This window comes from Bactrocera dorsalis, chromosome 5 (genome assembly GCF_023373825.1).
Source record: "Bactrocera dorsalis isolate Fly_Bdor chromosome 5, ASM2337382v1, whole genome shotgun sequence".
In the NCBI taxonomy this organism is placed as follows: Eukaryota; Metazoa; Arthropoda; class Insecta; order Diptera; family Tephritidae; genus Bactrocera; species Bactrocera dorsalis.
The window spans coordinates 44,144,001-44,157,670 of NC_064307.1; the positions used below are offsets into that span (position 1 = coordinate 44,144,001).

Consider the following 13,670-nt stretch of genomic DNA (forward strand, 5'->3'; position numbering starts at 1 on the left):
AAACAGAACATTCGGTAGCATACCTAAGTTAGACCGATTGTGCGTTGATGAACAAATGTGTTCTTCAAAAATGAAAAATTACATGAAGCAATATTTGCCTAACAAGCCTAAGAAATGGGGGTTTAAATTATATGTCTTATGTGACTCCACCGGGTTTGCTTATAAGTTTGAAATTTTTTCCGGAGGACCTAACATATTACTCCAGGGCGAACCAGATTTGAAGTCATCTGCAAATATTGTTGTTAGACTTTTGCGTGAGGTTCCTCGTTATCAAAATCATATCGTTTATTTTGATAACTACTATACAACTGTGCCGTTGTTAGTATATTTGCGATCTCAAGGTATACTTTCAATTGGGACTATTCGTCGCAATCGGATTAAAAACTGCAAACTTCCAAATGAGAAAGTAATGTCAAAATATGAGCGTGGAACCAGCCGCGAATACGTTGCTTCAATTTACGGCGTCGATGTGACATCATTGTCATGGAAGGACAACAAGATTGTTAATCTTGTTTCAACTTACATCGGTATGAAACCAATCTTGATGATTGGTCAAAACGAAGATTTACCTGCAACATCTTCCTCCATAAAACGTTACGACAAAAAGGACAAGACATTCAAAATGATTTCCTGCCCAGAAATAATTAAAGAGTACAATCGTCATATGGGTGGCGTAGATTTACTTGACAGCTGTATGGGTCGTCATAAAATCACGATGAAAAGTCGTAAATGGACAAACAGAATGTTTTATCACTTACTAGACTTAACATGTGCTAATGCATGGATTCTGTACAAACGAATTAATAAGAATCGCCACGGATATAAAGACATGCGTCTTATTGATTTGAAGTTAGAAGTCGCGGATTCCCTATTTAGTTTCAAATCTTTTGAAGCCCCTAAACGTGGGCGTCCTAGCCTCCAGCCGTTTTTAGAGGAAAAAAAGAGGAAACCGAATTCTTCTGTAGCTTTATCAAAAGACAGCCGATTGGACATGACGGATCACTGGACTACAATGGGGAAAAAAGGCAGATGTAAGTATCCAAATTGTTCGGGACAAACAAAAATGTTTTGTTCTAAATGTAAAGTAAATTTATGTATGACATCAGAAAAAAATTGCTTTTATAATTATCACCATTTTTAAGATATAATAAGTTCTCTTTACCAATACATAAGGTTATTAATGTAAAACGACTATATAAAAAAAATTTTCCAAAACACTTTTGTTTAGTAAGTTATGCACCAAATTTTATATTATTTTATACGAACATTTATGAAATATGAATACATTTTTAATAAATTACTTTCCTTGCAATATAAGTCGCATTTTAATCGTTTGAATACAAAGTTTAGCTCATTTGGGTATTAAAGTAAAAATTGAAGGGAATGCCCAGTGTATCTTTAAGGATACAACCATTATTTTTAAAAAAATTTCTCTGAAAGTAAATTTTTTCAAAAAATCGTCGAAGAAACCACGTTCCACATATATTCTTACATAACATATAAATTTTTTACAAAAATCTGAGGAATTGGGCATTTAAGGGTTATGAAAAATTTTGTTGCATAAAGTCAACTCTTTTTAATTGACCACTTTTATTTGCCTACGCACATCCAAAAACACACACCTGTGCACATATGACCAGTGTGGCAAGCGATTCCCAGGCATTGCAGCTATTTCCTGGTGTCTGGGCATCTCATAATCTCCAGTGATAAACAGCACTTGTCTTCTTCTATGCAGCTGTTCTTGCAAATATTGTATTGTGGTTTGCATGTTGTTGCACAAATGCTTAACGCTGATGCAAATGTCATGCTACAACACAGCAAATATTAGAAATCCTCAGCAATTGTCGCAGCATGTTTTCTGCTGCAGTCATTTTACATACAACTTTTGCTAGTTTTTGTTGTTTCTGATATATAGTGGCACTTCTAAGACTTTGCCACAGACCGTACACTCGTGGCTACAAGCGCCCATCTAATTTTTTACTTGCTACCGAATGTCTTGTTGTAAACGGCATGTTAAGCGCTAAGAAAAGAAATGTTGCCTGTCAAACGGAGCAATACAAAACATGCCACATACGCTTGCAACACAAAGAAGTTGTATATTGAAAAGAACAATCAGTGGCAAGCGGTAGCAAGAAGAAGCTGCGCACAAGAAAAAATTGAAAATTGCAAGCAGTAAGCGCCTTTGCGACCAACAACAGCATTTGCAACAATAAGTTTCAACTAGCGTGTTTGCACCAGCAGCATCAGCATCACTTAGCTAGCTCGGACCAGACACCAACGAGCGTAGCTAGTAACGCCCACAAATTGCGTAGCTGCCGCACTTCGGTGTCACTCAGTCAACTTGCCACTTAGCAGTTATGTGTGTTGCAAAGAAAGCGTTGACGTGTCATAGAGAAAAAATGGTATGGTAATTGCTTGGGATGCAGCTGTCTACCATCGGTCAAGTGACTTTTGTTGCACAAAGCGTAATTTTCTCTTGTTTTGTATGGTGTGAGAAAATTGCATTTAGGTCTTCTTTTTGTTGTTGTGGCCATAATTTGCTATTCAATACGGTTTATTTTTACTGCTATATTTTAGATGCTGTTGTCATCACCATTTGTATGTTGCAACAACTGTGTTCAATATTAGTTTTATGCTGCGGCAAGTAGTTATTCCTAATTTTACTGCGGCATGACAGCAAGTACCTCCGACTGTTGTTGCAAGTGTAGCTAATTTGCATACAAAAATTAAGCATATTGTTGCAGTTTGTTAGAACTGCAGTGGAACCGTTATGCAGTGTTTATGTAAAGTTAGAGGAAACAGGAACTACCATTACGGAAGCAGTAGATTTACTCCTGTGGAGTGCAGTCTCCTTCAGAATGATGAGTATCTAACGGTTCACTATTGGGTTTTTGAGTTTAAGGCGAGCTCTCTCCACTTTCCCAAATTAAGGCTAAAATACCACGGATCTCATACTTTTAGATAGGAAATATGTAATAGCGGAAAGGTAAATAATTGAGTGCTTTATTTAACGTAGCCTAACAAAGTCTTAGAATATGGAAGAACATGAGACACATAACAGGTTCATATAAATTCAGACCACTCCTTAGGGGAATGAGATAATGAAAATGATTGAAAAAATTCATAACTCATAAAATAAACACCACTTCTTGAAATTCTATCCAGAATTGCCGCATCCGAAAGTGATAGCTTCACTTTCACTTTACAAGGGTTCAATTTTAGTAGTATCCTTTGAAATCCACAAATCGCCAAAATTCTTGAGCAAGATTATTTTTGTCAAATCCTTCGCAAAGATATAATTATTTTAGATTTTTTTTATTAAAATGATCTAACAAAATTTGTCAATGAGATAAACATAATTCTAAATATGTTTGTCAGAAGATTTTATTTTTATAATACCTTAGAATTAAAGAACGATTTTGAGAGTAACTACTATCGAACCTAAAGAGAACTCAATAAGATATTTAATACACCGCAGTACAGTCTGCCTCTCGGTAGTACCTGTGATCTCTCTTGTGGTCATTTTCACATGTTAATTTAAAGCCACAGCACTGAAAACTAACTATTTACCACGGCAGTCACAATGACCACAGCCAACACAACAATGGGCATCGACGGCGGTGGCTACTTAAACGATTGCTGCATCAATGGGTCAATCAGTGCAGTTATGGCAATTGTGGCCATTTAAACGAGCAGTCATTTCAGCGCCTATCCAATCATTTCCGCATGTCTGTTCGTACTCTTGTCCGATCGCCGGTTTCTCTCTCCCTTTGTGCGCCAATTAACCGCCGCTTTGTTGTTTGTGCGCTTTTGTATATTTCGACGCATATTCATTCTATAATTATATTATAAAGCCTGACTTTTTGCTTTCGTTTGCAGAAGTTTTGCATTCCGCATTGCAACAATATGCTTTGGTACCGCGTGTAATGTCATCAATATCACCGCATTTGGTCAATCGCTGAGCCACTGAGTGTCGCCTTGCTGCTGTTGTCACAATTTCTGATTTTCTGCTGTCCTCTGTTAATTATGAAAATGTGCTTACGTCATAATGCCAATACATATCTTACACCAATGGGTAACCAAACTGTAGCAGCGTCCATGGAACTGTTATTCTGTGTTGTTCGGTATTCTGCTGCTGTTTTATTGCTGCTGCTTGTGTTGCACTCCCGTCGCTTCCGCATTGTTTCGTGCTTTTAGGCGAATTTTTCGTTCTCGCTTTTCTTGTTGTTGGCTTCTTCAACTGGGTTGCTGATGTTACAATTATTTTTTATTAATGCCACAATTTATGTTGCTTGACGCGCTTTGTGGCATGTTTGTTGTTTGCCTCTATTGATCTATGCATTTCATTATTCGCAATTAAAATATCACGCGATTCATTAATTCGCCAACAATTTCCTCTCTAGCATTTGAAGCTGATTTTATTAATGGATTTGTTGCATGACATTTGAACATAATTCTTTATCATTAACCGTGTTTAATTATTGAAAAAATGCAATTTTATTTAGTTGAAAGAGTTTATTTTTGCGAAATATTAAGATTTTGAGTTCTTTTTATAGTGTCTCTGACGTTTATGTCTGAAACGTGGAAAACTCAATATACCCTGCTCAGGGAATAATTAAGTATGGATAATAGTACAAGATTTCTCCGGAAAGTAATAGAACTGATTTTCTTCAGCCGCGACTGTACTTCGGAGCGTGCGCGCACCGACTCGATTCGGAAGAGGGCGTTTCTAGCTAACGAACACCTGTAGAGTCAAACATTTTCGCGCGACGTGTTTCTGTGAGTGGTCCAAGCCGTTTTTTTGACATCAAAGGCATCGTTCATCAGGAATTTTTTCCTCCTGGACAAACCAACACCGCTAAGTTTTATGTGGAAGTCCTCAAGAGACTCAAACGAAGGGTCAATCGGGTCCGGCAAGACATCGCAGCTGAGTGCAAGTTGCACTACGACAACGCCCCGGCTCACACCGCCTTTCCTTTGAATAGCTACCTAACCAAGGCCGGCATCCCAACGCTTCTACAGCCGAACCGATAATATTAAAATTAGAAACTTTAAAGTCTCGAAAATTGTCGTAAGTTTAAACGCCCAGCATCAGCAGTTCACTAGCACGCATATTACACTATGGCACATGTAAGCCTGTGTGTGCGCGTGGGCATTCCAAAGCCCGAATGAACCGCTATAAAACCGCTAATCCCCTATATGCTTGTATGTGAGTGAGCTGAAGCGAATGCAAGCGTTCATTGAACTACTGTGTACAAAAAAATATTGCAGGCCTCAGAAACGAAGCTGAAACTGGACTGGGCTGAAGAGCGAGGGCAAGTGCCGAGCTGCTCACATGACGTATGTGTGTGTCACCGCCGGTTGTCGATGATTTAGTACCGCCGCCGTTACTGCTGAAAACCTAACCTTACAACTAACAAGCGTGGACTCATGCCGGTGATACCGTTATCGATCGCCCTCACTTTTTCGCTACTGTGGCATTGTAATTCTAGTCAGAGAAACATTAGCAGCGAGCTGTTAGTCAGTAGCCATTTATCGTGTGGTACACTGTCATCCGATCTGAATGTTTGTTCGTTCATTCATCCGTGCAGTTGTCTGTCCTTCCTTTTGTCTCCCTCTGCCTCCATACGCTGGTTTGGAGTTTTTGCACCTACCAATTAGAACATTCGATTATTTGTCCGCGTTGAATGCTTGTTAGGTTGTCGTGCCATAAAGGAGCAACAACAACAATAGTATCGTCAGCAATAACAATTACCGTTGTTCGGCCAGAGGAGCCAAAACTGAAGGTGCAAAAGTTGAACTTTAACTGCAGTGCAACATCTGTATGTATGTCTACGTACCAATCTATACATACCTTTTGTGTATATATGTATGTATATCGGGTCGCAGTGATATGTTCTGGTTTGTTTCGGCTGTGGCTTCGACAGCATTTACAGTATTAGCCTATGGCCATTAAGCATGCTGTTCCGAATCTTTGTAGCTCACGTTGTATGCAACGCTCAGATCATACAAACATATACAAATTTATTTACATATGAGTTTGATGGTAGAAAAGATTGCTGACGCTGGTGCACGCTGACCATTCAAGTTTCAAAATTCGACTTTTCGCTTCGTTGCACTTTTTCAATGGCCGCTAGTATGCATCGCCAACAAAAAATCAACAATGCAGTATGCAACACAAGTAATTTGAGATCTCTTGCATAATCATGCATCCATATTCATAGGTAATTGACCTCGGTATCAGGTCGGAAATGCTCGCTTTTAAATTTAGATATATGATTTGGAAATTTTATTGAGTGACTAAATTTTGTATCAGGTGATCGGGAGACTATTTGTAATATATTTAATGCAGATCGTAATAAAACCTGTAACCCGGGTAGACAGTCAGCTGACTTAAAAAGCGCGGTGAGTTTCGGCGTGTTGCACAGCTTGAAAACGAGATCCGAAACACCTAGATCTAAATCTTCCACAAAAGGAACTAAATGATTATCCAGAATGTCAATGTAAAAGTGTGCCTTTATTCTACCAATTCTGGGTAGTCCTCCAAACTGTTATTGGTCATACAGCCCCACACCATACGAGTAATTGAGCCGCCACCAAATTTCAGTGTAAACTTAATGTGGTGTGACCGTAAATTCATGTTTTTACTTTTCCAAGTCCGCTCGAAACCATCTGCTACCCATCGGTTTATCTTGGCTTCGTCAGACCAATCCTTGGAACATTATGAAAATGAGATACACAATTGTTTGTACCTTTCTGACAGCAATGGCTTTAAGACTAGCTGTATATATTTTTAGCTATTTAATAGTTACATATTTGAATTAGGCATAATGAAATGAGTTTCTGCTCCTATTTTTGTAGGTTTTGTGTAACCTTTGACAGCAAATAAAAAAAAATTGATTAAGAAAGGTGTCGTTGAAAAGAAATCCATTAAACGTGTAATTAGCGCTTTCGGAAAAAGCCACACGAAAGGCATGAGTCCAAATAAAAACTATATACATATAATTCTGAATTTGATTACCGCGTTATTGATTAGCTGTCAATGCGTTCTGACAGTTTACAATAATATGAAAGCGAAAAGTTATAGGATTCGATTGTTTGTGTGCAAATAAATAATTTATCTGTCACTGACGGACATTTGTTGTTTCGTGATGACAGGTAATAATTTTTGGTCTTGGTTTGAAAATATGTATGAAAAACCTCCTTTGCATAAGTAGCTGATATAAGTTTCTTTCAAAGGCCGAATCATACTATCCATAGAAATTATTCATAGTCGAACTTTATGCTCTTTTAATAGCCGCGGCACAACATATCATTCAAATTCGACGTATTCGATATGTATTCCACAAAGTATTTAATTAATTACTACATTTTAGGCCTGTCAATCAGCTAAATATTAAAACTATTGGAGGTCTATCTAGACTTATAAACATGAACGAAGGGTGTTGTTCATATAAGACTTTTTTACAACTCATCCGTAGCTTCCAATCTTCTCCTGAGGGTATCGAGAAAATCAGTATTTGGCGGTGCATTGTGAAATGCTGAAAAATTATCCTCTCTGACAAATATATGTACGCGGAACAGCAATATTTTTTAATAATAAATATTTTAACTACCTTACCGAAAATGTAATTTCTCAGGTGTTCATCGTATATTTGGGTATCCATTGTTAGAAACAACTAACGGTGTTAAAAATATTCTAACACTTTTATATAGATTTCTAAACATCATCATTATTTACCTGCAAAGAAAGAAACGAAAAAAAAGTATATTAAAACAAGAAAAAACGTTAACTTCGGTTGCACCGACGCTAAATACCCTTCACAGGTGCATTTCTGTTAGTAACTATGTGTTCAGTTTGTATGGCAGCTATGAGAGCACAATAGACCTAAGGTCGCGGTGCATTTCTCTATTATTTATCTATGGTAGCTATATGTTATAGTGGTCCGATATCGGCTGTTCCGACTAATGAGCAGCTTCTTGAAGAGAAAATGACGTTTGCAAAATTTCAAAACGATATCTTAAAAACTGAGGGACCAGTTCGTATATGTACAGACGGACAGACAGACGGACATGGCTAAATCGACTGATCATTTATATATATGTGTACTTTATAGGCTCTCCGACGCTTCCTTCTGGGTGTTACAAACTTCGTGACAAACTTAATATACCCTGTTCATGGTATAATTAATCAATACAATTTGAGTGGAATGTCACAACACAACTAAACCTAATACTAATACATACAATATTTGCATACATACATATGCATGAGCTTAATAAAAATAGAGAAATCCCAAAGTGTGATGTAAATAATGGAAATGGAACAATAATAAGAAACACAATGAAAAAGTGCAATGCAACATACTAAGTTTATATTATGTGAAAGCAACACCAAAGTTTTACAGTTTAATATCATAGAATAAATATGTAGATACTACTGTAAAGTTATTTAATTGTTTGCAATTTTATAATTTTTTTATTAAACCTCTTTACTAAACTATACTTATTTATAGTATATCAGTTGTTTGTTGGATTCGTGAAACTAAAGTTTTCTTTAAACTCATTAGCTTTTGGAAGTCTGCTGTGTAACCATTTTTTATTGTTGTTGAAGTAACAGATGTCTCGACGGATAGATAGGTTCAGGAAACTTACTGTTCCGAAGACTTTGGATCATAGGTAAAATGGCGGTAGATGTGTTGATTTCTTGGGACATATGAGTACAAATACTTAAGTTCTGTTGTTGTTTTTCTAACGGATACTTATCCGTGTCATAAGTTTGGTATGTCGGGTTGATTCTGCATAGGAAGTTGCGCGACGGTCGCTCTAGAACAGTGTGGCAACTCATATCAACTGTTAAAGTAATCGCTGTCAGATGTTCAAGTTTAAATTAAAAAATGAAATTTGCCTTGTACGAATTCAAAAAGAGATAATGAGGTTTATTTGGAAGCTCACTTAGTTTTGAACAGCTGGTTTAAGAAGTAGTAGAATATTTTAGAGTTTGAGTTAAATTTTTTTCATCATTGGAACTCTATAACTTGCTTTTGAGAAATTTAGTTTTTTGAAAGAATAAACAATTGGAAAATGGTGTCATGATAATAGAGAATAAGATGTTACATTGAATAATTTTGGAAAGGAATTTGGAAATTGTTTCATTCAATTTTGTTGTGAGAACAATTCATCTTAAGAAACACTTTAAATTCATAAATATTTATTATTATTATTATTACTATTTTTTAAACAAATAATTTAATCTCTGTGTGTTTAAACTATTGGTATCTTAATATGTACATTAGGGTGATTCAAAAAATTTTTTATTTTTTTTTCAATTGGTATTCGCAAAAATAGGTTCCTAGACACCTCTAAGAAAGCCTCTCCAAATATGAGATTTTAATTGTAACGGGAAGGTCCTCCGCCTAACGGTTTTCTATTTTTTCTTATTATCAGATACAAAAATTTATATCTCGTTTCCAACTACTTCAAAAAATATCTTGTTAATTAAGTTTTGTAGGAAATTGAATGCTCTAAAATATGGTCTCGTATGATTTTTCGTAAACCCAACCGTTTAAAAGATATTAACAGTTAAACTTTGATTATTTTTGGGAAATTTTTTTATTTCTTATTAATTTTATAACTCAATGAAAAAAAATAATTACGAATAGGTCTTTGGAGAGGCTAACTTAGAGGTGCTTAGGAACCTATTTTTCAGAGTACCAAACGAAAAAAAAATTTATTTTTTTTGGTCCACCCTAATATGCACTGATTTTTGACGATGAATATCTCGTAAACGCTTAACTTTATCGAAAAATTACAGTAGACCATTTTTATAGAGCAGTAAATTTCCTACAAAACTATGAGTTTCATCATTCATAATAATTTTTTTTCATTAAGTTATAAAATTAATAAGAAATAAAGAATTTTTCCAAAAATAGTAAAATTTCAACCGTTAATATCTTTTAAACGGTTGGGTTTACGAAAAAATCATACGAGACCATATTTTAGAACATTCAATTTCCTACAAAACCTAATTAACAAGATATTTTTTCAAGTAGTTGGAAGCGAGATATAAATTTTTCTATCTGATAATAAGAAAAAATAGAAAACCGTTAGGCGGAGGACCTTCCCGTTACAATTAAAAACTCATATTTGGAGAGGCTTTCTTAGAGGTGTCTAGGAACCTATTTTTGCGAGTGCCAATTAAAAAAAAAAAAAAAAAAAAAATTTTGAATCACCCTAATGTACATACATACAGTAGACTCGCGGTAACGTGAACTATTAAAAACCGAGCGTGTTTACGTTTGCGAGGTTGTTCACGTTTTCGAAGGTATTATTTTTAAAATTTTTCAAATAAATTAAACATGTGTTTTAACTCAAATTCATTTATTTTTATTTTATTTCAGATTGTACAAACATGTAATTTATATGTTTAGGTTTTGTTAAGAAAAAAAATACCTATTGAAATTATTGGAAAAAATGGGTTATCTTTTTTTGGATTTTCTTATTTTGCAAATTGCTGAACACGGCTTTTTCGCGGAGACGTTTAAGTACGCTGATATCTGTTGGACTTATATTTTCATCTTCCGCCCATTCCAAAGCTTTATTAAAAATATTGATTGCTTCACTAGGCTCTATTCTTGTATGTGGTCTTTCCAGATTACTATCCTCGCTTTCACTTTCATCACTAGTTAAAACCTCGTTCGTTTCGGTTGAGTTAGGAAAATCTTCAGTCCATTCATTGATATCAGCAATTGAAAAACTAACCTGCAAATACACAATTTAAATCAAATGACTTATTGGATGGAAGAAAATGTTCAAACCTCTGGATTAATTGAATGAAGCAGTTCTATTGCGCGTTCTTGTTGGCAGTTAATTGGTAAACAAATCCTTTCTCTCAAAGTAGCTAATGGAATATCCTCATCACAGTCTTTTTCATCTTCTATAGAGCTTAAAATGTTCGTCCAGCATTTTGCTATTGTTTCCTTTTCAAGACGTTGCCAAGCTAAATCTAAATAGCCAATAGCGTCTCTTAACGTCAATTTCTTTAGGGCTTCAATAACATCAGTCCCTGTGGCTACAATTGATGCCAAAAGACTGTTTCTGTAGAAAAATTTTGTAAGTCGTATGGCATTTTGATCCATTGGCTGTATGAGTGGAGTGACATTAGGTGGCATAAACATTGCAGTTATTAACTCGTCATCTGATCTCAATTCATTTTCGGGAGGATGAGATGGAGCATTGTCTATCAACAGCAGAGCTTTATTGGGCAATCCTTGATCTTTTAAAAATTTTCTGACCTACAATAATAAGAAATACACATGTAAAAGTTTGAAATCACTAAAACTGATTTTTTAACCTGTGGTACAAACGAATGGTGAAACCAATCTTTAAAAATGGCAGCCGTCATCCATGACGACTTGGAGCAATTGTAGTCAACAGGAGAATCAAAATTTTTAAAAGAGCGAGGATTTTTTGCCTTTCCAATAACAAGAAGTTTAACTTTATGCACCCCTGTTGCGTTTGTACAAGCCAGAAAAGTGACACGCTGTTTTTCCGTTTTTCTTCCTGGAGCATTTTTTTCTTGTGAGGATACGTATGTTCTGTCAGGTAGCAGCTTCCAAAATAGTCCCGATTCATCTGCATTATATATTTGATCGTGCGACAGCCCTAGCTCTTTAATTTTGGCTTGCAGCTTGTTTTTGAAAGGGTCCACAAGTTCAGGTCTAGAAGATAACTTTTCTCCACTTATTTTAATAAAACGCACACCATAGCGCTTCTTAAAGCGTTGCAACCATCCATCACTCGCATTAAAATCGCTTTGAGTTTCTTTAATTTTTGAATGAAAAAATTTAGCTTTTTCTTTAACTATCAATCCATTGACAGGGTAATTTTTTTGTCGCTGTTTAAGGAACCAACGGTAAAGCGCTTTTTCCATTTTAGGAAGTTCCGAACACTTCAAAGTCTTCCGCTTTCCAGGCCCAGAAAATGTACTGTTAACACATTTTAAAATGTTCTCTTTTTTTTGTTGATAGCGCAAATTGTTGATTTTGCAACACTGTACTGGTTTGCTAAGCTGGTTACGCTTGATCCTCCTTTTAATTTTTCTATTACATCAACTTTTTCCTTTAAAGACAAGTATTTTGGTCGTTTTTGCGACATTTTTCACTAATAACTTTAGATTAGATCATGCAAAGTCAGCAACGCGCACTAATTTTAATGCCAATCCACATCGATCCATCTCAGTATACTCAGAAGCAATAATTTACGGGTATTCCCCGTTTTATAAAACGATTCCCATAATTAACATACATATGTATGCATGTAGAAAAGAAAATAACGTTTTAAATACATTTTAAATTTGTTCACGTTATAGGGCTTTCTCACCGTGTTCACGCTACCGAGTAGTCAGTGTAAAAAAAATTATGTCCATGTTAGCCGGTGTTCACACAAGGCGGTGTTTTTGTTACCGCGAGTCTGCTGTATATCTTAAGTGTTATGAAAGCTTGCCGCATAGCGCTGACTCACTCTGTATAAGCGTATGTGTGTTGACTTTTTGTTACTTTTCGCGCGAGCGCATCTTTTGCTTAGATTTGCTCAGCCTGGTCGCTGCTTCGATACATTTATAAATCAGTTTTTTGTCATCTTCTTTCCTAGCAAGCCAACTTGGCATTTTCTTGGGTAGCAATGTCTGTTTGTGTTTATTTGGCATTAACAAATATAAGTACGGTTGGCAATGGACAAATATATAAATACAATAATAAGAAAAACATACCGCGTCACATGAGTGTTAGCATATGTAAGTATTGGTGTTCATGCAACATCAATGTTGCTTTCGCTTTTCTTTGTATTTTTGCTATTTTTGTGTTGACTGTTTAAAAGGCCTATTGTACATACAGATTTATTATGTATTTTGGTTATTTGCCAAAAATAATACTTTTTTCATACATTTATGAGTTTTTTAGCCGCAAACAAATTCCTGAAATTTATTTTTTCCTTATTCACATCCATACAAACATTACAGATTGTTTTTCATAATTTTTATTTTTCCTTGTATAGATTTATTGCCTACTTTATAAAGTGTTATTCTTGGCAGTGCTTGAAATGTTCACTTTGGTACCGGCTAGCTGACACGGAGGCCGTCTTCTAACATAATACATTCATATGTATCAATCGTTGAAAATGTTGCAAAATGCGTTTGGGGGTCTACTATATCATGAACACAAGTGTTTGAGTGGAACAAAGCATTCAGTGAAGGCCGTGAAGTCACCGAAAACTCGCCTTAAGGGAGTGGTTCAGGGCCTGAAAATCGTATTGTTGGCTCAACACCGCTTATTACTAAACCAAACTACAAGATTATAATCGTTTGCAATAACTACATTAATTAGAAGTTTCAATAGAGATGCTCGAAAACGTAGCTGATGACACTAGATTCATCAAACGCGTTATTATTGGTGACGAGAGTGGTTTCATGAATATGGCGCCGAAACTGTCAAACAGTCTTTCGCTAGACTGATATACATATGCACCAAAAAAGATCCGAAATCGAAAAATCAAAACTTATTGAACGTCATCCCAGAATTTTGAAGTTTTACCCACCCCTATTATCTACTATTGTTCACGAAAGAGCTTTTATTGATCTAGCTATTTTCTTACGTAATTTTCCAGGAATCTTA

The 13,670-nt window shown here is 35.6% G+C and overlaps 1 protein-coding gene across 1 annotated transcript; it reads right to left on the minus strand.

Moving 5' to 3' along the window:
• Positions 1-10,226: 10,226 nt before the first annotated feature.
• Positions 10,227-12,756, minus strand: LOC115065869 (jerky protein homolog-like). The gene is made up of 3 exons (XM_049458724.1): positions 11,354-12,756; positions 10,818-11,294; positions 10,227-10,761 (listed from the first exon to the last, which is right to left on the minus strand). Exons 1-3 carry the CDS (start codon positions 11,930-11,932, stop codon positions 10,462-10,464), a joined length of 1,356 nt encoding a protein of 451 aa, XP_049314681.1. The 5' UTR covers positions 11,933-12,756; the 3' UTR covers positions 10,227-10,461.
• Between the last annotated feature and the right edge of the window lie 914 nt (positions 12,757-13,670).

Coding starts and splice junctions, on each gene's coding strand:
- LOC115065869 (XM_049458724.1), bottom strand. CDS start 11,932: ATGGAAAAAGCGCTTTACCGTTGGTTCCTTAAACAGCGACAAAAAAAT. Junction 11,295..11,353: donor ACCATTCGTTTGTACCACAG/GTTAAAAAATCA, acceptor TTATTATTGTAG/GTCAGAAAATTTTTAAAAGA. Junction 10,762..10,817: donor TTCATTCAATTAATCCAGAG/GTTTGAACATTT, acceptor GTGTATTTGCAG/GTTAGTTTTTCAATTGCTGA.